The sequence below is a fragment of the Rhineura floridana genome, chromosome 2 (genome assembly GCF_030035675.1).
Source record: "Rhineura floridana isolate rRhiFlo1 chromosome 2, rRhiFlo1.hap2, whole genome shotgun sequence".
Lineage (NCBI taxonomy): Eukaryota > Metazoa > Chordata > Lepidosauria > Squamata > Rhineuridae > Rhineura > Rhineura floridana.
The window spans coordinates 206,702,624-206,726,702 of record NC_084481.1 but is presented as its reverse complement, the minus strand read 5'-3'; the positions used below and the strand labels follow the sequence as shown (position 1 = coordinate 206,726,702).

General features: G+C 44.9%; 1 protein-coding gene and 1 non-coding gene across 5 annotated transcripts in view; both read right to left on the bottom strand.

Annotated features, from left to right (window-relative positions):
• RIN3 (Ras and Rab interactor 3) overlaps positions 1–24,079 on the bottom strand; it is a 130,126-nt gene that overhangs the window by 57,828 nt on the left and 48,219 nt on the right. For 3 of the 4 annotated variants that reach the window (XM_061611989.1, XM_061611991.1, XM_061611992.1), the window contains one exon: positions 947–1,019. In XM_061611989.1, coding sequence (XP_061467973.1) covers positions 947–1,019 — 73 coding nt within the window. Of the gene's footprint in view, positions 1–946; positions 1,020–10,834; positions 10,941–24,079 lie in introns of all 4 variants that reach the window. The other variant, XM_061611993.1, reaches the window with a different exon arrangement.
• On the bottom strand, positions 16,016–16,086 carry TRNAA-AGC (transfer RNA alanine (anticodon AGC)). Its single transcript has one exon. It is a non-coding gene; the product is annotated as a tRNA-Ala (tRNA).

Sequence of the window (24,079 nt, the reverse complement as noted above, 5' to 3'; positions counted from 1 at the left end):
AAAGGGGGGTTGCAGGGAGAGGAAAATTTTTGAATCTCCCCCCCCACAGTTCTGATGGAAATTCTGGTTGCTCTTAAGCTAAGAATAAAACTCAACAGCAGTATGGAGTCAATCATCATAAGATTTGCAAGGGAGGGTAGATTTAACCAGTTTCAGAAGGGTTAGGTTACCCAGTAGGGAAAAGAGTGGTGGGAGAAAAAGACTAGAGCCTATGGCAATCCTTTTCCTTGCAATTTTTCTGTTTTGAATCCCCCTGGACTGGAGTCAATTACCCTATGTGTAAGGTAGCCAGAGATAGCCAGTGTGGCATAGTGGTTAGAGTGTTGGATTATGACCTGGGAGACCAGGGTTCGAATCCCCACACAGCCATGAAGGTCACTGGGTGACCTTGGGCCAGTCACTGCGTCTCAGCCCCAGATGAAGGCAATGGTAATCCACCTCTGAATACTGCTTTTCATGAAAACCCTATTCATAGGGTCGCCATAAGTCAGAATCGACTTGAAGCCAGTCCATTTCCATTTTCAAGGTAACCAGATGTTCTTCTTTACAGAGACCACTCCTGTAAAGTTCTATTTGAAGGCAGCCTCTCTTCGAAGGGCTGTCCATTCTAAGTCCAGTTTAAAGACGTAGAACCCTAAGAATAAGAGTAGGGGCCTTCTTGAAGATGTCTGGTCAAGAGTTAGTATCAAGCAGCACACAGAGAAATTGCTCACTTTCTTCCCCACTATGATATTTCTGTTTAAATCAGAGTAATTATTTTCAAATTTGCATCTATGCATATAAAATAGGATATGCAAAGTCTATACAAATATGCCCCTTTTCCCTCCTTGTTTGTGATGCATAAGTGATAACCCTGTTTTATGGGCTATGTTGTCCTAGAATATCCCCATCCCACACTCCCATTTGTGAACAGGCACCATTATTGGAAAACATAAATTCAGCTTACCTACTGACACAGTAGAATGCAACCAGTTTGAAGATATCTTCAAACACGAGAAGAGATCCTTCCAAGTATAGTACTGATGAGAAACAATAAAGAAATTATTCTCTATAAAAATTATGCTCTATAAAAATGAGGAAGCTGATAAAACCACAAGGAATGCATTCACAAAATGTTTCAGATTTGAACAAGGAAGCACCTCAAAATATCTATTAACATGGCAAAACTTTATTATACATTGTATACATTTGGCCTAATTTCTGCCTTTCTAGTAGTTCAGATGCGGCATTTTAGCAGTGTTTTCATATGCTGCCTGTATGCATGGTATAACTCCCATGATCATTCTACAAGCATGATCACATACAAAAAGTCTTGTGGAAGTAGCTTCATTCTCAGTCCACCAGGCAGCAAGACAGCAGCTTTCCATAACACACTGCATGTAACTGTTGGTGGATTTGTTTGAGGGAAAACCTTGGCTGCAGATATAGAATTGCCACATTTTTGTAGATAAAAGGTCCATGCTGGATACACCTGCATAAGAGATAGAAATCAATGGGAAAAACTTCTCCCACAAGCACACCTCCATGCTGATAAACAATTCAAGTGTTCACTTCTATTTGGCTGCTAAATTAAAGGTCCCTTAGAGGTGCCTGTATGGGAATGACAACACTATATTGATGGAAACAGAGTATTTTGCACCACTAATCGTGCAATCCTAACTCCCAGTCCATGTTTTAATAGTGCTTTCTTTGCTGAGAGAAGAGAGAAACCTGCTTGCTATAACTAAAGCTTTATTAAGAGAATGCTTACAAGATCTACCGTGCTTGCTCGGGCTCCTCCCACCTGACCTTTACTCTAGAGCTCAGCCTCCGGATCTCCATGACAGTTTCCTTGCAGTTCCCTTGTTGGATGGAACTGCTACCTATTATAACACCTGGGACAGGAATTAATGGATCTGTCAGTTTTGCTTCTCTTTCACTATTCCAGTCTTCAATTCAGTGCTCTACACCTCTGCAGCAATTTGCGATATTTTTTTGGTTTTTAAATCCTCATGAAAATTTCCCAGCATTTTAGTATGAATATCTCCTAATAAACACAAACCACACCCAGGGTATGGTCTGAAGGCACATGGGGTCACCACTTTGGTGATGCTAAGCACGTCTAGGTCTGCTCACTGCCTGGATGAGAGACCACATGGGAACCACATGTGTGCTGCCTTGGATTCCTTGATGAAAGAAAGCTAGGGTATAAATGTATTTATTTGATTTATATCCTGCCCTTCCACCCAACAGGAGCCCAGGGCGCCAAATACATCTTTGTATACAATATTGCCTATCCACATTTTTTGCAAAGCAATCTTCCCTAATATAATTCATTTTTGTATGTTATTTTCACTAATATATGCATTTTTATGCACAGTTTACCAGAGTATATGCATTTTTGAACACATTACTTGGCTGGAGAACTGCATTACAAAATTTTAATAGGTATGAATTTCTAAGGACACCTGTGTTTCAGTGCGCATATTGTTTTGGAAAGTCAAATTGGGTAGATTTGCCTTTAAATGAGAAAATCAAATTTCTCTCTCATCCCTACTCTGGAAGGGGTTGAGTGAGGTGGGTGTGACCTTCTACCAGGCTTCATCAGTCTCTGACGGCTAGGTGGGCTTCACTGCTGCAGAGCCCCTAGGTGGGAAAGTAACTGATGGTAGATCTTCCGCTAGTGGCAGCTTATGAAGAAGCCCCAAAATGGGATGTTGGTGAGGTCTGAGGAGTCTGATCCTTGGGTCCCTTGGCTATACCTTCCTGGAGCAGGTGTAACAAAAAAGAAGAAAAATCCACCTTCTGTGCTGGCCAGCAGAAGTAGCAGGGCTTGGGATATGGCAATTGCTCCATCACTCTGCCCTATCCAGAGAGCAGTGGGGTGCTTTGCTCAGTTGCAATCCTATACAGACTTACCTGGGAGTACATCCTACTAAGCTCAATGGAACTTACTTCTGTGTTGACAAGAACAGTATTCCGTCCCCCATTAAACATTTCTATACCACCCTTCTGATTGAGTATTGGACTTCAAGACTAGCTTTACAACAACAGTAACAACAATTTTAGCCAATCAGTTATCTGAAGAACAGAGTAGAGCAATTTAGGTTATACAAAGTTTCAGCTGCCTCACCAGTTCCACAACTTTTCCGCAGAGATTCTCCAGAAGATGCTGCCATCATTTCAAGCCCCACTTTTCTGTTGGCTGGCTCTCACCACAAATCAGGTGTGGGTAGTTTGGGGGAAATGGTCTCACAGGCCAAAATGGGACCCCCACCTGGCCAAATCTGACCCACATGCTGGAGATTCCCCATCGCTGTTGTTGATGATAGCAATGGGCAATGCCAAAAGAAAGGGCCAAGGCAGAGAACTGTCTTGAGTGATCCTGAAACCCCATAGAAATTATGTTGTTGCTTCTGTTTCCATTTCCAATATGAGCCTTTAATGAGACTTTACTATGAAATATTTTACTATGGGAATCTGTTGAAAGCGTCTTTGGGCCTCAAAAGAGTAAAGTGGGATGAAAATAGTTTTTTAAAATTTATATACAGTAGGGCCCCACACATACGGCAGGTTATGTTTCGGATCCCTGCTGAAAAGCGAAAACCGCTGAAAAGCAGAACTTATTGAATAGAATGGTGCGCGATGCCCGAAAACCGCCGTAAAAGCAGAACAAGTGCCGTATAAGTGGGGCTTTAGTTTAATTGCGTCTAATTGAGACCACCACATTAGCGAAGCGCCGTAAAGCGGGGCCCTACTGTATATTAGATTTATATCCCGCCCTTCCTCCCTGTGGGAGCAAGTGTAATCCACTTGTGTATGTCACAAGGCTGCACATGCTCAGTGGGAGAGTTGAGGCAGGGAGTAGCTGCCATTATGGGCAGCTAGTTTATTACTTCAGAGCATATGGGGTGATGCCTGTTGTCTCCTTTCAGTAGGCCCTGAACCCTTGTTAACAGGTTGGCATTAACAGGTTGGCAGTGAAGTTTATTTTAAATATGTATTTATATTTTAAATAATATTTGAAGTTCCTCAATATTATAAGTCCCCGTCTATGTTTTTTTAATGTATTATAAGGGCTCCTAATTATTTTGCAGGTACTGGCTTGTGCATCTGTGGCAAGCTGAGCAGGCCCTAGTCTGCTGGGGAGGACTAGCCTCAGAGAGAGGCAATGGTAAACTCCCTCTGAATACTGCTTACCATGAAAACCCTATTCATAGGTAGCCATAAGTCTGGATCGACTTGAAGGCAGTCCATTTTTCACCCATCTAAAGAAGCTGAAGAGAGCCAGTGTGGTGTAGTGGTTAAGGTGTTGGACTACGACCTGGGAGACCAGGGTTCAAATCCCCACACAGCCATGAAGCTCACTGGGTGATCTTGGGCCAGTCACTGCCTCTCGGCCTCAGAGGAAGGCAATGGTAAACCACCTCTGAATACCGCTTACCATGAAAGCCCTATTCATAGGGTTGCCATAAGTTGGAATCAACTTGAAGGCAGTGCATTTTTAAAAAGAAGCTGAGGTGAAAGAAAAGAAGCAGTTTTCCCTGTGGCTATCAGCTACGTCAGCAAGACCCTTCTAGAGAGAGAGAAAGAGACTGTGTGGTGGCAGTTAAGAACTTTGGGGGGGGGGGTTTACATTTTGTGTTTACTGTGTTAGTTCCATTCTGTGATGGTGATTTATAAATTTAGCTATGTATGAAAAATCCTTCTGTATGTGATTTGGATAAAACATTATTAATGGCTTATGTCTAAGATAATACATGTTATTTGCCTCTGTTACTGCCTTTGCTGTGAGTCCCTCCAGAAGCCCTGAATAAAGATCTTTAGCTATATGTAAGAACATTAAGGACCAGCCCAAAATTGTTATACCAGTTATACTTGTGATACCAGTAAAATACAGATTGGTTTGCAACCCTAAATGTGAAAGAGAATCTCAGTGATATTCTCTGATATTGCTAGCATTATTGATTCACACCCAGGGCAACCCTAAAAGGAGTATTTTTTACCCCCATTTAACAGAAGCAGGGCGACACCAGTGGGTGGCCAGGTTGGGCTGCGGTTGACAGCCCCTGAAGCACAGAGGAGCCCTTGAGGGGGCCCTCCTTAGAGCAGGATGGTGAAGCTCCTGCTCAGTGATCCACAGCAGTGTCAGGTGCAACAGTGTTGGGTTGCAGGACTCAGGGACCTGAGGCTGCCGAGGATCGCAAAGCAGGAGCTCCCATGGACCCCCACGCCCAATACAGGCGGCATGGGGCTTAAGTAAGCCTGCCCACCTCACCTACCTGTCATGTCAGTGCATCCGTGCACATGCACCATGTGCTGCACACACAGGTCTGCCATCACCTAACATGACTGTGGGGGCATCCCTAAAGGGTTGAGGTCTCCGCCATCATCTTGGGTGATGGCAGGCATGTGTGTACAACGCCTGGTGCGTGTGCCCAGATGTGCTGATGTGACAGGAAGGTGGGGCCAGAGCTTGGAAAAGTTACTTTTTTGAACTACAACTCCCATCAGCACCAGCCAGCATGGCCACTGGATTGGGCTGATGGGAGTTGTAGTTCAAAAAAGTAACTTTTCCAAGCTCTGGGTGGGGCGGGCGGGCTTATTTAAGCCCCACACCCCCTGTATTGAACAGGAGTGTTTGGCCTCACAGTGCTGCAGGCCCAGGGCAGGCTCATGCCTAAGGACCCAGTCATGCCTGGCACCGGCCCTGAACAGAAGGATCAACTGAGATTGAAGTTATGGCTAATCTAAGATCTTCCAGCAGAATTTAGGAACAAGCAAAGCTGCCTTATACTGAATCAGACCAATGGTCCATCTATCTCAGTGTTGTCAACATTGATTGGCAGAGGCTTTTCAGAGTTTCAGGCTGGGGTCTTTTCCAGCCCTACCTGGAAATACTGGGAATTAATCCCGGGACCTTCTGCATGCAAAGCAGAAACTCTAACATTGAGCTACATGCTGGCTATAGTATACAGCCACTCCCATGGCTGTATAATTAAATAAATAAGAAAAGCCCTGCTGGATCAGGCCAAAGGCCCATTTCGTCCAGCACCTGTTCTCAAAATGGCCAACCAGAGGTTCCCAACCAATGGGAAGCCCACAAGCAGGTTCAGAGTGCAATAACACTTTCCTGACTTGTGATTCCCAACAACTGATATTCAGATGCATACTGCCTCCAACAGCCGAGGCAGAACATGTCCATCATGGCTATGGATCCATAACAATAGAGAACGAATAGTGGAATCAAGAGCTGATGCTGCCTCTCTCAGCTCAAAAAATAGCAAAAGTGATAAAACCCTGGACTGTCATCATTTCCAACTGCAGGCGGCTGCAGTGGAGATTGCATGTTCGTATGTCCAGGAGAAGGCTGGGCTGTAACCTTTCTCTATTTTTATTTATTTAAAAGTTCTTTATACTCTCTCTGAAGTAGAAATGTTCAGGGCTGCTCAGAAAAAATAAATTAAAATCAAACAACAAACAAGAAAACAATAATTGACCGCAGCATCCAAACACTAAAAACAGTCAGCAATTAGGTGTCACTGAGACCCCTGGTGGTCAAAATCAGAATGATCACATCCAGTTTCTCAGATTCATCTGTAGTATACCGCCCAGTTACCAATGCCCTCTGGGTGCCCTCTGGATGCTTAACAATAAAATATAAAAGCCAATTAAAAATAAATGCAACCCTAAAAAGATCAAACAGAATAAAAGCACAATACAAAATGAAATAAATATACAAAACCATCCGTAGCAGAGCATACCTTTACAAACAAATCACTGAAGATATTTCAATGATCTTAAAATGCCTGTAATAAGTTCTTCACCTAGTGCTGTAAACACCATAACATAGACACCAGCTGAGCCCCTCTGAGGATGGATTCCATAACCAGAGCACCACCAGTGAAAAGGCCAAGGTATTGGTGGAGGCACCCTCTGAAGGGCCTTTAATGAAGATCTTAGGATCCAGGAAGGTAAATGTAGAAGGAGGTAGTATTTCAGGTAACCTGACCACAAGCCATTTTGTGCTTTAAAAGTTAAAGCCAGCACTTAGAATTGAGTCATTTGTTCTACCACACCCACAGCTTTCAGTTGGTGCATAAAGAAACCCAAAAATTCTTTGCAAGATGCTTGCAGCCAATATCTGTTGATGGAGCAACACAGGCAAGGTGCCGTTGTTGACCTGCCTTTCCCATCCCAAGCATCACTGCCAGTTCCTGAGAGGGGGAGGGGGGAGGAGTTTCTAGCCTGTCCCTATTTTCGGGTAGGATTAAATCACATACCAGCAAATTCAGGTTGCTCAGTTATAGCTGATTTGAAAGTCTTGTGAAACAAACCCACTTCCCCAAAAGATCAGATGTTTTGTGATAAGGAAAGGGATGGAAGAATGCACTGGAAAGTGTGGGATAACACTTGCTTTGATGCAACATCATCTAATCTCCCTCCCCATAAACAAATCAGAATGAATGCTCATTAAATAGCCAACATCGTCCAATTGCCCTGCAAACAAATCAGGATGAATGTTCAATAAACAGACCATCTAGAAGCAGCCATTACAATCTTTCCTCAATATTCATAAGCAAGGTATTAGCATGGTTGCATCGCGACATCCCCCTTCCTTTTCCCACCCCTCTCCCCCAAACACACCAGAACTCCTTTGCATATGTTCATTCGTTCAAATTCCCCTTCATGAGCACAATCTGAGCTTCAAAAGAAAAAGTAATTCAGACTGACTTCACACCAGCTACATGGGAGCCCTATCAGGGTGTTTTCACACACATGAAGCCAAAAGTGGTTTCTGCATTTCCCAGGCCTGTAATGCAAATGTAAAAATTGTCACTGACTAGAATGTATCATTTGATTTAAAAATAACTGTTTCACTTTCTGCCTTACATTAACAACATTTGCAAATGGGCACAAACAGGGCAAAAGGAGCGGGAAAATACTTTTAGTTTCATATGTGGGGGGAAAAGCATGAGGAATATTAATGTCGTAGAGTAGATTTTTGTGACCACGTATTATATGCAAAATGAGTAGCAAAACAGAGGCAAAACAGTAACACAGAGCATCTCTCTGTGTTACTTATTGATTAACCACAGGAAGGGCTTTATTTGTGTGTTTCATAGACTCAAGTCCACTTTGTCAAATGCATGAAGTGAATATTGTAAGGTGAGAGTTAGACGGCAATGAAATGCAAAAATTATAGTCAGTGATAATTAGAGCTTAAACATATATTACATGGGTGCACCTTTAACCTTTTACAGTGGCAGACTGGTGATAATTCCTGAGATGGTTGCATTAACGCCTGTTGTGGGGCATTCACAAGAAATAGCCATAGCCAGCACAGACATAGGAATATGGGAAGCTATCTTATACACCATCTAGTTTAGTACTGATCCATCTGGCTCATTATCTACACTGACTGGGTTTCAGATAGGGATTCTTTTCCAACCCTACCTGGCAATATCGGGGATTGACACTGGGACCTTCTGTATGCAAAGCAGACGCTTTGCCACTGAACTATGGTCCTTTCCTCAATAGTATTGGACTAAGATATTTGAACAGAGGAATTCTGTGTTTTACACCTTGAAGCTTAACTTACAAGTGATCTCCAGCTTTGCTCATATAAGGATGACCTACCTTTTTCTTTACTTCTGGTCTCTACCTTATGAGGTACTAGTGCACTAGTGGGGAATTTTGGCCTGCAGGCCAATGCTGACCTGCCAGGAAGGGCTAAGTTGGCCTACAAGGCCATTGCCCCTAAACCACAGCTACCTATCTACACTGGGTAGTGTCAGCTGATGGGTCGAGTTTAATCCTTCGGGGTGTTACTTTGCCAGTGCATTCCTTGTGGGGAATGTGCTGGTAAAGCAAATCCCTACAGCCAGCAGGATTCAACCCTCTGCTCATCAGCTGGTGAGCAGAGGGTTCAATCCTGCTGGGTACTGCTTTGCCCACGTGTTCCCTGGGGAATGGACTGATGAAGCAGAGTCTTCTCTCCACCCCATGGGCCAACTTTGACAAATGAGCAGCAGTGCCAGTGCCAGGCTATTTTGTGCCCTAGGCAAGGCTAACTACTTGCACTCCCCAAAATTTTTTTTTGCTAACTTCAATTTTCAAAAACAGATGTCTTGTAGAAAAAATGAAAAGCACAAAACTTGAAACTGCTAAATTTATTTCAGTTGCATTTTTTCCAAGGGTTAAAAAAACTAATCTGTATAAAACTGTGCCCCTCAACGTTCAGTACTGAGCCCCTCTGAGGTCTGCGCCCTAGGCGGCTGCCTAGTTGCCTAATGATAGCACCAGCCCTCAGGACAGACAAAAGGAAGTACTTCTTTACTCAGCGCATAGTTAAACTATGGAATTTGCTCCCACAAGATGCAGTAATGGCCACCAGCTTGGACGGCTTTAAAAGAAGATTAGACAAATTCATGGAGGACAGGGCTATCAATGGCTACTAGCCATGATGGCTGTGCTCTGCCACCCTAGTCAGAGACAGCATGTTTCTGAAAACCAGTTGCCAGAAGCCTCAGGAGGGGAGAGTGTTCTTGCACTCGGGTCCTGCTTGTGGGCTTCCCCCAGGCACCTGGTTGGCCACTGTGAGAACAGGATGCTGGACTAGATGGGCCACTGGCCAGATCCAGCAGGCTCTTCTTATGTTCTTATGTTCTTATGAGCAGGACCACCCACCTATCAGTCACCATATGGCATTATAACTTCAGATGACTGACATATGTGTTGCTCTGCCCACCAGTAAAAGTTGGCTTGCAGGGTGGGGAGAGATAAAGATCTGACCCACTGGTCCAAAAAAGTTCAGCACCCCTAGACTGCTGTGCTGTAACTAGTGTCAGAGAGACAGCAAAAAGAGAGCCAAGCTAGATAAGATAGTGGGAGATCTGTAATAATCTCTCAGCTCTGACATTAGTATGTAGGGCAGAGCCGCTGTCTAGCTTCCTGGCAGGTGGGTCGCTGTTGCTTACTGAGAGGGAGGGGAAGTGAGGTGGGGGGAGGTCTGTACAGTACAAATGCACTGGCAAAGCCAACCTGGCACTCTTGCCAATGTGTTTTCACCAGACCGCCCTTCCTTCTCTCCCTCCTGGTAAGCAACAGGTCCCGCAAGCCACCCAGCGAGCCACTTTTGCCAGTAGGCAGCTGCTGCCGTGGCCTCAATAGAGCCTACCTTCCATGTGGCAGCTGTGAAAAAGGCAAATTCCATACTAGGGATCATTAGGAAAGGTACTGAAAATAAAACTGCTGATATCATCATGCTGTTGTACAAATCTATGGTGCAGCCACATTCAGAACATGCGTACAGCTCTGGTTGCTTCACCTCAGAAAGGATATTGTAGAATCGAACAAGGTTCAGAAAAAGGCAGCCAAAATGATCAAGGGAATGGAGTGACTCCCTGGTGAGGAAAAGTGGCAGCATTTGGGGCTTTTTAGTTTCAAGAAAAGGCAAGTTAGAGGTGACACGACAGACGTGTATAAAACTATGCATGGCATAAAGAAAGTGGATAGAGAAAAAAAATATCCCTCTCTCAACTCTAGAACATCCAATAAAGCTGAATATTGGAAGATTTAGGCTGAACGACGGCTAGAGCGCAAGTGGGGGAAAACGTGCTGTGAGGCTGATTGGGTACGAGTAAAACATCATAACCATGCCTACTGTGTGGCAGTGAGGGTGGCGAAGAAGGCCCATTTCTGTGCCTCCATCACATCCTTAAGTAGCTATCCAGTGGAACTTTCCCGTATTGTCAGGGATCTGTTGATATCAACTCAGGGAAATGAAGTTTTAGACCCTTCGGAGGCCCAATCTGAATTATTTGCAAGGCACTTTGAGGGTAAAGTTGCTTACCTCCATAGCAGTCTTGATGCTCTATCCACACCTACTGTAGTCCCCAATGAGGTGTCCAGTGAAACATCTGCTGCAACTTCTTGGGAACAATTTCAGCTGAAGTGGCCTGATGATGTAGAGAAGGTGCTTGCAATGATGCGGCCAGCAATGTGTCCTCTCGACCCTTGCCCTTCTTGGCTTATTAAAGCTTGCTGAGGGGGTTTGACTGAGTGGATCCAGGGTGTGGTCAAAGCATCATTGCGGGAGGGAGTGGTTTCAGCCGCCCTGAAAGAGGCGGTGATTCGACCACTCCTGAAAAAGCCCACCCTAGACCTATTGGTCTGCGACAATTACCACCCAGTTGCAAATACCCCCTTCTGAGGGAAGGTGATTGAGAGGGTTGTGGCGCAGCAATTGCAAGTACTCTTGGATGAAACAGATTATCTTGACCCATTCCAGTCTGGGTTCAGGCCTGGTTATGGGACTGAATCAGCCTTGGTCGCCCTGATGGATGACCTTTATCGGGAGAAGGACAGAGGGAGTGTGACCCTGTTACTCTTACTTGATCTCCCAGCGGCTTTTGATACCATTGACCATGGTATCCTTCTGAGCCAACTTGGTGAGATGGGTATTGCAGGCACTGTTTTACAGTGTTTCTGATCCTATCTCCAAGGTTGTTTTCAAAGAATAGCATTGGGTGATTGTCTTTTGGCCCCCTGGCAGTTGCGCTGTGGGGTCTTGCAGAGTACCATCTTGTCCCACATGCGGTTTAACATCTATATGAAGTCCTTGGGACCAGTCATCAGGAGATTTGGGGCAAGGTGTCAGCAGTACGTTGACGATACCCAGATCTATTTCTCTGTAACATCTGAATTGGGAGAGGCCGTGCAAGCCCTGGATCGCTGCCTGGACTCGGTCATAGGCTGGATGAGGGCCAGTAAACTGAGTCTGAATCCTAGCGAGATGGAGGAGCTGTGGGTTGGTGGTACCTGAGTTCAGATAATTGGTCAGTTGCCTGCTTTGGATGGGGTTGTACTCCCTCTGAAAGAGCAGGTCCATAGTCTGGGGGTGGTCCTAGATCTATCTTTGTCACTAGAGGCCCAGGAAACTTCAGTGGCTAGGAGTGCCTTTTACCAGCTTTGGCTCGTAAGAGAGCTGCAGCCATTTCTGGACTGGGATAGCCTGACCACTGTTTTCCACGCACTGGTAACCTCCAGGCTGGATTAAAGAATGCGCTCTATGTGGGACTGCCCTTGAGGTTGGTCCAGAAGCTGCAGCTGGTGCAAAATGCAGCAATGAGTCTGCTCACTGGGGCAGGGTATCGCCAACATGTCATCCCACTGCTGAAAGAATTGCACTGGCTGCCCATTTGCTAACGGGCCAAGTTCAAGGTTCTGGTTTTGGTGTACAAAGCCCTATACAGCTTGGAAGCAAGATATCTGATAAGACCATCTTATCACTTATATACCCAGTCCACTGCACTCTGCAGGTGAGGGCCTCCTGCAGATGCCATCTTATCAGGAGGTCCGTTCTGTCCAAATAGAAATGGACCTTTGGCATGGCGGCACCTACCCTGTGGAATTCCCTCCCTTTAAATATTAAGCAGGCGCCATCTCTGTTATCTTTTCCGCACCTACTGAAGACCTTCCTCTTTCAACAAGCCTTTTAAGTTGAGACCTTGTCCCAGTCTGCGTCTGTGTTGGAATTGCTTTTTAATATGTTTTCAAAACTTAAAAAAACAAAAAACAAAATGTTTTTAACCTTTTTAAAAAAGATGTCTTGAAAGCTTTTTAAAAAAAATGTTTTTAAGGATGTTTTGTTTAGTGTATTTCAAAGTCTGTTTTTATGATGTTTTAAAGTGTTTTTAGTGCTTTTGTTTGCCACCCTGTATGCTGGTCTTATGACTGTAATAAAATTTTCATTCATTCATTCATTGCCGCCCTGGGCTCCTGCTAGAGGAAGGGTGGGATGTAAATCAGATAATAAATAAATAAATAAATAAATTCATGAACAGACAAAAGAAAGTACTTCTTCACACAGCATATAGTTAAACTGTGGAATTCACTCCCAACTTGGATGGCTTTAAAAGATTAGACAAATTCATGGAGGATAACAGCTATCAATAACTATTAGCCATGAAGGCTATGCTCTGTCTCCATGGTTGGAGGAAGTATGCTTCTGAATATCAACTTCTTGAAGCCCCAGGCGGAAGAGTGCTCTTGCGCTCAGGTCCCGCTTCTGGGCTTCCCAATAAGCATCTGGTTGGACAATGTGAGAACAGGTTGCTGGACTAGAAAAGGTTGCCTTTGGCCTGGTCCAGCAGGCTCTTCTTATGTTCTTATGTAAGTGCAGGCTCACCAAAGGGTACTGTGTGTGACACACACAAACAATCCATCTTACGACTATTACAAACTGCAGACTGGGAGGAGGGTTTCTCACCATGCAACTCTACCCCTCCCCCTGGTTTTTTTATTTTTTACACTTAACTTCTAACCTGAAGAAGAATTCTGGCAAACTCACAAGCTTGCTCACTATTTTTGATGTTTAAAATGGTCCTGCCAAAAGATATTGCACTACTTCTACTTTCACATATTTTCTTATAAATAATATGTGAATTCTCCAAAACACCCACTCTCATACACACAATAAGTGTCTTGTTCCAAAGAAAACAGAACAGAAAGAAAGAAATTGTGTCTGCTGGCTAGAGGCAGGTTTTTTTTCCAGGAAGTTCAGCCACAGAGGAAGGGATCAATCTTTTAAGATGGAAACTCTGTGCTTTCTGGATATCTCAATAACTGCTTCAAGTTATGTTTCAAATCACCAGGTTAGAGTTAACATCAACTCTGACATTTTCAAAACTTTGTGGGAAATCCCTGTTATCCCTTGAATCAATATCTGACTCTTCTCAGGATGTGGAAATACAGAAAACAAATTAGCCCAGGACACAAATGGTCCCCCAACCCAGGGCCAATCCAACCAACAGGAAGAGTGTGGTGGCCACTCATGTGGCAGATACTGAGGTGGGCAGGGGCAGCAGTGAGATGATTGAGGACAAAGAGCCACATGTACCTAATTTGCACTTCCTAAAACAATGGGTGAACTGAAACATGCTATCCTTTGAAATTCGCAGTTCTCTTACTTTTGTGATGCAGTTCTTCAGCTAGAAGATGTGTACAAGAATGGGTATATTAGGGGAAATTGGCCATAAACAGGCATATATTGGTGAAAATAACAAACAAAACTGCATGATATTAGGGGAAATTGCTCTGAAAAAATGTCTATTAGACAAGATTGCATACAAAACCGTGCATATTAGGATAAATGCACACTAAAATGTTGGTGAATGATGATGACTTTTTTTAAAAAAAAATTGCAAACTGATACAGAAATGTGGGGAACTCGAGATTGGGGGAAAAATTGAGAATATGAGAGAAACCAAAACTGACAGATTAGTCCATCCTTAGCCAAGTGTAGAGTAGTCATGTGTCCTACTTTAAAAAGAACAGTGTGCTATCTGAAGAGATCCTATATCTGAAATGCTATCTGGTCCAAGTGCAGTTTAAAGAAAAAGAACCATGAAAAGGGAGGGCAGGGTCCTTGAACAGACCAAGCAGGCACACAGGTCAAGAGCCACAGTCTTCTCTACCATGATGAGGTATGTTGTATTTCTAAATTTGAATCTATACATATAGTTTATGTAAGTACAAGTCCTCTTTTTGTGATGTGCAAGTGGCCATGATTCTTTGACCATCCCATGCAAAACTACCTGAACAAAACCTCCCCTTAAACCTTTGACACCCACACCCCATGAACAACTTTGTGAGCAAAACATTGCCCTGTACTTTTAACTTTTGTCCCTCCTGTGCATGAGGACCCTTAAAAGAAAACAACCATTTTAAATCCAAGTTTTGCAAAACAAAATGGCAGAAAGTCCTATTCTTTCACAGGGTGTGCCATCTTGTCATTTGCTTCAGTCAGCAAAATGCCTTGGGATGGCTCTATTCCCAACAGCAGAATCTGTATACTTCGCTACTACTTGGAGATGAACCAACAAAGTTCAACAGAGTTCAGGGTGGTACACACAGGCTTTCTTCCATGTGGATCTTCACAACCAGTGCTGGCTCAAAACATTTTGTTGCCTGAAACAGAGCCCAAATGGCAACTCCCCCACTAGGTTCGACAATCAACACTAAAGTGTAGTGTGCTTGGGGCTGATGTCCAGGGTTTCCAGATGACCATTAGAGAAAAGCAGTTGATGGGGGCAATGGCAAAGAGGCCTAGTATCAGCAGCTAAGCCAGAATAGGCAAGCTGGGACCCACCAGGCCTGATTCCGACCGCTGCGGCATCCTTACTTTCTCTTTTTTATAACTAGGCAGGTGGCTGGTCATGTAGATGGTTATATATTCTTATTCTAATAGTTTTAGTTTTAAAAAATATTATCTTTTCTGCAACAAAATGGCACATTGGCAAGCAAATGCATTTAGCATCAGGGCAGCAGAAGCAAAATCCATTTTATTATTACAATAATCATGATGGTGTTATGATTTAATCAGTTTAAAATGTGCATGCAGGCCTGGTGCCAGTGGGCAACCACGATGAGCCCAGGCCCAGGCCTCTCCTGAGGCGGGGGCTGGGAGGGTGGAACTGCTGTTCCATGATCAACAGCAGTGTTGGGTCACGGAGCATGATCTATGGCCAGGCAGATGCAGCAGCAGATCACGGAATGGGAGGTCCACCCTCACAGCCAACACCCCCGCTTCCCAAAGCATCCAGTGTGGGCTTACATAGTCCAGGCAGCTCCACCTCCTACATCATCACATCAGCATGCTAGCACACGCATGCCTGCCTTCACCTAAGATCTTGGATGATGCTAGGCACGCGTGACCTAACACACTGAGAAGACGAAGTGGAAGGAAGAGCTGCCGAGCCTATTTAAGCCCACACTGGCTGCTTGGGGGGGGGAGGTTGGGGAGCATCACAGTGACCCAGGCCCACAGCAGTCTGGTGCCCAAGGGCCAATCATTCCCGGTTCCGGCTCTGTGCGCATGTTCAGAGAAATTTTTATCAGGGTTGGCAAACTAGGAACATAGGAAGCTGCCTTATACAGAATCAGACCATCAGTACATCTAGCTCAGTATTGTCTACACTGGCTGGCAGTGGCTTTCCAGGGTTTCAGGCAGGGAATCCCTCCCAGCCCTACTTGGAGATGCCAGGGATTGAACCTGGGACCTTCTGCATGCTAAGCAGATGCTCTACTACTGAGCTATGGCCCTTCCCCAAACTGTTTCTTTGTTGCTCCGTCTTAACAGAAATGTAGAAGTTGTAAGCAGGGACGGAGAACCTCAGGCTCAGAGCTGCAGGCAGCCCTTTGGTCTCTGGCCCTTGGGAATCTGTCTAGGCCAAACCCCTCTCCCCAGGCCACACCCTCATGGGGCTTGCTTTGCATCCTCCTGGAGCACTTTTGTCTGGCTGGAATGCATCCTTGAACTCTGATCATGCCCCTTGCTTGTCTGGATGGAGGACAGAAAGAGGTGTTTGAGCTTGTGTAGAAAGTAGCCGACTGTACAACTGTACTAAGCTAACACTGATATTCATTGCTCCACCCACTTTTGCTTCTGGCCCCACCCACCAGTGGTGTGTGGCCTCCGGAAGGTTGCTCAGAAGGGAATGTGGCCCATGGGCTTAAAAAGATTCCCCACACATTTGTAAAGCGTGGAATGGCATTGTGTGTTTCACAACGGAAGTAATGCTCATGGCCATCTCAAGGGCAGGGTGTACGGTATAAGACCCCACCCCTGAGATGGCCATGGGCGTAAGTCCAGGGCCTAACATCACCAAGCTGCACCACTGCCTTCACCATGCTACATGGCAGAGCTGACCCTGCTCACAGCAACCCTATGAGACAGACTAGACTGAGAAGTAATGACTGATTCAAATCATCCTGTGACCTTCAGAGCGGAATGGGGATTGTAGCCCAGATATTCACAGCCACTGTCCAAAGCTCTATCCAATCCATGATACAGGATTTGGCCCCAGTTACACTGTTTCGAGTCCACACAGCTACAATGCTTCTCTTGAAATGTACGTCAGCCCTTAAGGCATATTCCTGGTTACAAAACATCACCCTCTCCTCTTTGTTTACACTAGTGAATTGTCCTAACCTTAATATTGACATTTGTTAGAGAAGACCAAGGTCAAATGAAAGAATCAGAGTTTAGCTCAACTAAATCCTTTGCTTTTCATGTTTAATCCACATCTATAATTATTCTGAAACCAATATATTTGGCAAAGCAAAAGCAACTCTTTCTTTCCTTTTTCTTTTTAAACGATTTAAACTGCAGGAAGTCTGCTGGACTGCTCTAGAATCCAGACACCAGCAGTTTTATTGTCTCCTTAGAAAAATATGTGAGAGATTTTCTTTTATTGTTATGCAGATAATTCACTAGTAGGTACAGCAAGGTGGGTGACTTACCCTAAATGAGGAAGGGAATCACAAGCACGACCCTTAGTTTGCTCCGGTGTGCTGCGGTCAAAGTTACTAAAAATGGAGAACTGGCAGAGCTATCTCTGGCACATTATTTGAGCTATAAATAAAATGAGTCACCAGGACTGGAATGTCTCAGAGGCTCCAGAGATCATTCTGCATGTCTGGGGTGACATCTTCTATACGCTGAATGGGCTCACACTTGGAGAGTGTCCATTCCACTTCTCCATGCTGCTTAACTCTTTGCTGTCACTGGCAGAAGGTATAATGCAGCATTTCTCAGTCTACATTTGTAACCAATGAACTGTAAGGATGGAACTGATCTGAAGATTAGTTCAACCTGCTGCCCAAAGATGGGTGCCATAAGAAGTCACCAGCATCCCAGCCTTGATCTATGTCCTGTTCCCATTCTGGTTCAGGATACATTACAAATATCTTAATCTGTGCAGTTCCTAGTTCTTACCTTCTTCACACAACGCAACTTCGCTGTCACCAGATGTAGTGATGACCACTGGCTTGGATGATTTTAAACGGAGATTGGAGACATTCATGGAGGATCGGCCTATCAAAATTAGCTAGAAGGAATTTCTATGTTTCACATACATCTTCAAATATGAGATGCTGGGGGACAAACAGTGGGCTGGAGGTGCTGCCTTCATGTCCTCCTTGTGGGCTTTCCATTGAGCTGGTCTCTTTGCTCGGTTACATGGACCATTAGCTTAACTCACCCGGTCTTGGTCCTGGCTCCCTCTACTCTGCTCCTTGTCTATGGTAATAGTCCTGTAGTTCATTGAACATCACCTGGATTGCACTGAACATCACCTGGATTGCACTTCTGACAACTCCCCTAATTCTGTGCTCACTTATGAAAACCCATTGTGAACATGCTGTTAGCTACTCCCCTAGCCTAGACCCTGCCTTTCAACCCATCCCCTTTGTCCTGATCCTGCAACATCTCATAATTTAGTTTTGATTCTGCTGGTAATGCTATACTGCTCCAACCCATCTGATTCTTAATAATTGAACATTAATTCTGCACCAGCTATTCTGATTTCTTGGGTTAACCCCACTCAGTCAAACACTACATGCCTCTTTCTGCATCTAGAACCTGTTAAAAAGGAGCAAACATCATATCCAGGCAAAGTTCTAAGAAACTTAGTATTTTCCCAAAATCCAGATAGAATACTATTTGGGAACCCACTATATCAATCAAATGCTTTCAGTCCCAACTTGACTAATGAATGGTTTTTCGTTAGTCTGGTTGGGACCAAAAGTATTTGATTCCCCCTTTTCCAAAACTGTTTCATCATCAGCCATTCTACCTTGCTGAATCGGAAGAGGTGACCCAGCAAAGCCATTGATCTGGAGGTGAGTCACTGACCTGGTTGGGACTAACTACCATTTGGATTTGTGCTTCCACGACTGTCTCCATCTGCACTATTTTCACTCAGTTGCAGCAGAGTGCGAGGTTAGACAGCATACCTCCCTCCATCATCCTGGATTGACCAGCTCCTATTTGGCTCCTGCCCTCCCAGAAAATTTATTTTTATTATTATTATTATCCGCAATTTATTAGACGCCTATCTGGCAGGTAGAATCCTGTCACTCTAGGCAACGTACAATAAAAGAATAATACATAACCAAAAACAAATACAAAACAGTCAAATAAATTAAATAAAGGATCAAAATAAATATTTTGATATTTGTTTATTTATTTAATGCATCTACATCCAGCTTCAGATCACATAGTGACCCCAAAGAGGTTTCCAATATACTGATTCTGTTTCCTGACTCCTAACTGAGCAGAGCAGAGGGAGCTGTCTCAGTTGGTCCACAGGTGAGGAGATATAAGCAAGCCAGCTTTCAGAGAGCGAGCAAACAGAGCGAGCAAACAGGGAGAGCAAACAGGAGTTTGACAGAGGAGTTTGACAGGGGAGGTCAAGGGGGAGGTCCCTAAAAAATTTTTTTAAAAGTAATTCTCCTTGTACAGCACACCGTGTACCAGTGGGACTCTCAAGTTTACCCTGAAGTAGGACAGGACAAAGAACAGGCCACTCCAAAACAAGTAGTCAGAAGCAAAAGGTAGAAGAGAGTATGAATGGGAAGGATACCCAAGTGGTTGTGACCTGCAAGGTGTGTGCCATGTTTGTTTTCTTGCATGAGAACAACATGGCGTACACATGCAACAAGTGCAAGCTCGTGGCATTGTTGGAAGAAAAAGTGAGAGGCCTGGAACGGTGGGTGGCCACACTGAGGACTATAAGAGAAGATGAAGAGTTCTTAGAACACTGGAAAAACAGCAGCAAAGAGAAGTGGAGGTGGAAGAGCAATCACATGTGGTAGCAGAAGAGGAGACTGCTTTGGAGAGGAGCAACGAAGTGGAGGAAACTCCATGGGAAAGGGTGACAGGAGCAGAAGAGCTAGAAGACACCCTTCAGCAGTGCAACTATGGAACCGCTTTCAACCACTCAAGGATGAGACTGGAGGACAGCCTGTGGTGGAAGAATTACAGGAGACCCAGTGTGACAATGAGCAAGAGGCTGAAGCTCAATCAAGCAGGGGCAATGAAACCATGTCCCACAATAAGAAGAGAAGAGTACTAGTAGTAGGAGACTCTCTACTGCGTGGGATCGAAACCCGAGTATGCAGAGAAGATCCGTGGACTCGCCAGGTATGCTGTCTACCAGGAGGATGGATTAGAGATGTGACGGAAGGATTGCCATCACTCATCAAGCCCACCAACAGGTATCCCTTTCTCCTCATCCATGTGGGAACAAATGATACTGCCAAACAGAGGTATGAAGAAATCACACCAGGCTTTGAAGCTCTGGGAAGGAAACTCAAGGACTTTGGGCTCCAGATAGTTTTTTCATCCATCCAGTACTTAGAAGAGGAGTAGAAAGGGAAAGAAAAATACTCTGTGTGAATGAATGGCTACGAAGGTGGTGCCGACGTGAGAGATTTGCCGTCATCAGGAGTTTTGGAGTGCGTTGCCACCAGTACGCTGATGACACACAGCTCTATTTCTCCTTTTCATCTTCTGCAGGTGAGTCTGTGGATGTGCTGAATCATTGCCTGACCGCGATAATGGACTGGATGAGAGCTAATAAACTGAGACTCAATCCAGACAAGACCGAGACACTGTTGGTGAGTGCCTTCCCTGCTCAGATGGTGGATGTTTACCCTGTTCTAGATGGGGTTACACTCCCCTTGAAGGAACAGGTTCGTAGTCTGGGGGTTCTTTTCGATCCTTCCTTGTCTCTTGAGGCGCAAGTGGCCTCGGTGGCACGGAATGCGTTCTACCACCTTCGGTTGGTAGCCCAGCTACGCCCCTATCTGGACAGGGATGACCTCGCCTCAGTTGTTCATGCTCTGGTAACTTCTAGGCTGGATTACTGTAATGCACTCTATGTAGGGCTGCCCTTGAAGACAGTTCGGAAGCTTCAGCTAGTGCAAAACGCAGCAGCCAGACTGCTGACGAGGACCAGCCGGTCAGCGCATATAACACCTGTTCTGGCCATTTGCACTGGCTACCTATTTGTTTCCGAGCCAGATTCAAGGTGCTGGTTTTGACCTATAAAGCCTTACACGGCGTGGGACCGCAATATCTTGTGGAACGCCTCTCCCGCTATGAACCTACCCGGTAACTTCGCTCAGCATCTAAGGCCCTCCTCCGGGTACCAACCCATCGAGAAGCCCGGAGGACAGTTACTCGATCTAGGGCCTTTTCTGTAGTGGCCCCCGAACTGTGGAACAGCCTCCCCGAAGAAGTACGCCTGGTGCCTACGCTCCTATCTTTCCGGCTATGCTCCCAGGCATTTTAAGCGTTTATGTTATAAATTAAAAAAAAAATCTTTTTTTTGTTCCTGCTTCTGTTCATTGTTTGTAGGCTGATTTTATCGTGATTTTGTATTTTAACCTTTTGTACACCGCCCAGAGAGCCACTCGCTATGGGCGGTTTATAAATGAAACAAATAAATAAAAATAAATAAATATTTGGATTCTGGGACCACGGGCTATGCTTCCTGGAAGATGGACTGCTGGCAAGTGATGGGTTACATCTCACAAGGACTGGGAAGAATGTGTTTGGCCACAGCATGGAGAAGTTCATCAGGAGGGCTTTAAACTGAATCCTAAGGGGGAGACGTAAACTTGGTGGTAACGACTGATGAAGGCTTGTGCACAGTAATGGGAACAGAGAGATTGGCTCTAATTGGGCCCAGTAACAGTCCTCAGAAAAAAGTAGTAAGGAAGCCAAGCCATAAATCACATGGTCTTCAATGTCTGTATACTAATGCGCAGAGCATGGGAAACGAGCAGGACGAACTTGAACTCTTAATACAGGAGGGTAATTACGACTTGATAGGTATAACTGAAACTTGGTGGGATGACTCCCATGACTGGTATACAGCAATTGAAGGATATAACTTGTTCAAAAAGAACAGAAGGAATAAAAAAGGAGGTGGAGTTGTGCTATATGTTAAAAATATATGTCCCTGCACAGAAATACAGGAAGATGAGCTTGGTAGCTCCATCGACAGTATCTGGATTAAAATTAATGGGGCAAGTAATAAAAGGAATGTGGTGCTTGGAGTCTACTACCAAACACCCAATCAAGGAGAAGATGAGAATGTAACTTTTGAAAAGCAAATTGCCAATGTTTTGAGGAGGCATGATGTAGTAGTAATGGGGACTTCAATTATCCCGATATCTGTTGGGAGACAAATTCTGCCAAACACGGCCCCTCCAAGAAATTTATGACTTGTATTGGAGATAACTTTCTTCTACAGAAAGTGGAGGAAGCAACCTGGATTTGATTCTAATCAATAGAGTTGATTTGGTGGATGAAGTGGCGGTTACAGGAACTCTGGGGGAAAGTGACCACACCATACTTGAATTCTTGATTTTAACAGAAGCAAAAGCTGAGAGTAGCCATACATACACCCTGGACTTCAGGAAAGCTGATTTTAATAAACTCAGAACAATTGTAAGTATGGTTCCATGGCAAGCCACCCTAATGAGAAAAGGAGTCCAAGATGGGTGGGAGTTTCTAAAAAAGGAAATTCTAAAAGCGCAATGGCAAGCAATTCCAACAAGGAAAAAAGGTGGGGGGGAACAGCAGAAGAAGCCAATCTGGCTTCACAAAAGCTTAGAGCTGACCTTAAAATGAAAAAGGACACATACAGGAAGTGGAAGAAGGCCAGGCCACAAAGGAAGAGTACAGGCAGGTATCACGGAATTGCAGGGATGGTGTCAGAAAGGCTAAAGCTGAGAATGAGCTGAGGTTAGCGAGGGATGCTAAAAGCAACAAAAAAGCCTTCTTTAGGTATGTCCATAGTAAAAGACAGAGAAAAGAAATGGTGGCACAGCTACTCAATGAGGATGGCAAAATGATAACAGATGACAAAGAAAAGGCAGAAGTGCTCAATTCCTACTTTGGCTCAGCCTTCTCCCAAAAAAGGGTCTATGACCCTCCCGGGAAACATGAAGTAGAAAGGGCAGGATTGGAGCTTGAAATTGATAGACAAATGGTCAAGGAATACCTAATCACATTGAACGAGTTCAAATCTCCAGGGCCCAATAAACTGCATCCTAGAGTATTGAAGGAACTGGCTGAAGAACTCTCAGAACCGCTCTCTATTATCTTTGTGAAATCATGGAGAACTGGTGAAGTGCTGGATGACTGGAGGAGAGCTAATGTTGTCCCTATCTTCAAAAAGGGCAAAAAGGAGGAAACAGGGAACTACAGACCAGTCAGCCTAACATCAATCCCAGGAAAAACTCTGGAGCAGATTATAAAGCAGTCAATCTGTAAGCACCTTGAAAACAATGCAGTGATTACTAGGAGCCAACACGGATTTATGAAGAACAAATCCTGCCAAACTAATCTTATCTCATTTTTTTTATTGGGTAACCTCCCTTGTAGACTGTGGAAATGCTGTGGACATAATAGCAAGGGCTATCTTAACAAGGGCTAAGATGGTGGCGGCGGCGGCCTCAGCGGCTTCCTCGTCCAATGGGTCTGGCAAGGGCATCGGTGTTGACGGAATCCCCAAGAGTGAGGGCGAACGACTATACCAGAATAAGAAAAGGAAAGAGGAAATTGCTAAATGGGGAGGAGAGAGTTGCTTTGAGCCTTCCGCCAACCCTTCGAAAAGATACCGAGCCGTCATTACTAACTGGAGGCAACAGCAGTTGCAGGAGAAGCAGGAGGAAGGCGCTGCCTCAGGAGCCGTGAGAGGGAGACAGGACCACCTTGACCCGACCCCTCCTTCTCCCTGCACCATAAGGCTCTTCTTCATGAGGAAAGCCTTGTTTTACAGTCCTCGCCGCTTGTTGGGGCCGAGTTCGAACTGCCCGCGTGTTCTTTCACAGGGTGTGCCATCTTGTCATTTGCTTCAGTCAGCAAAATGTCTTGGGATGACCCTATTCCCTCCTGGTGGCGCAAGAGGTGGAGGAGGAGTAGCTGGAGCCTCGTTGCACTTGCAGACCCCAGCGCAAGTATGGCCGTGGTGGGGGGCAGACCCTTGGTGTGGTGCATGGCCAGCGTCTTGGTGGCTGTTGGCTGCAACCTTGCCATGTAGAGGAGCCCCTGGAGACCAGAGACCTGATGGCTTACCCCCAGAACACTATTGTGCCGCCAGACGGCCTCTTTCTCAAGGAGGTAGAGTACTGCGAAGTCGTCTTGGAGACTGAAGCAACAGAGGCGGAAGGGTAGCCTCGTTGAATGCACCATGGCTTACAATAGGACTCTCGTCCAAGTTGCTGGAACAGAGCAGGG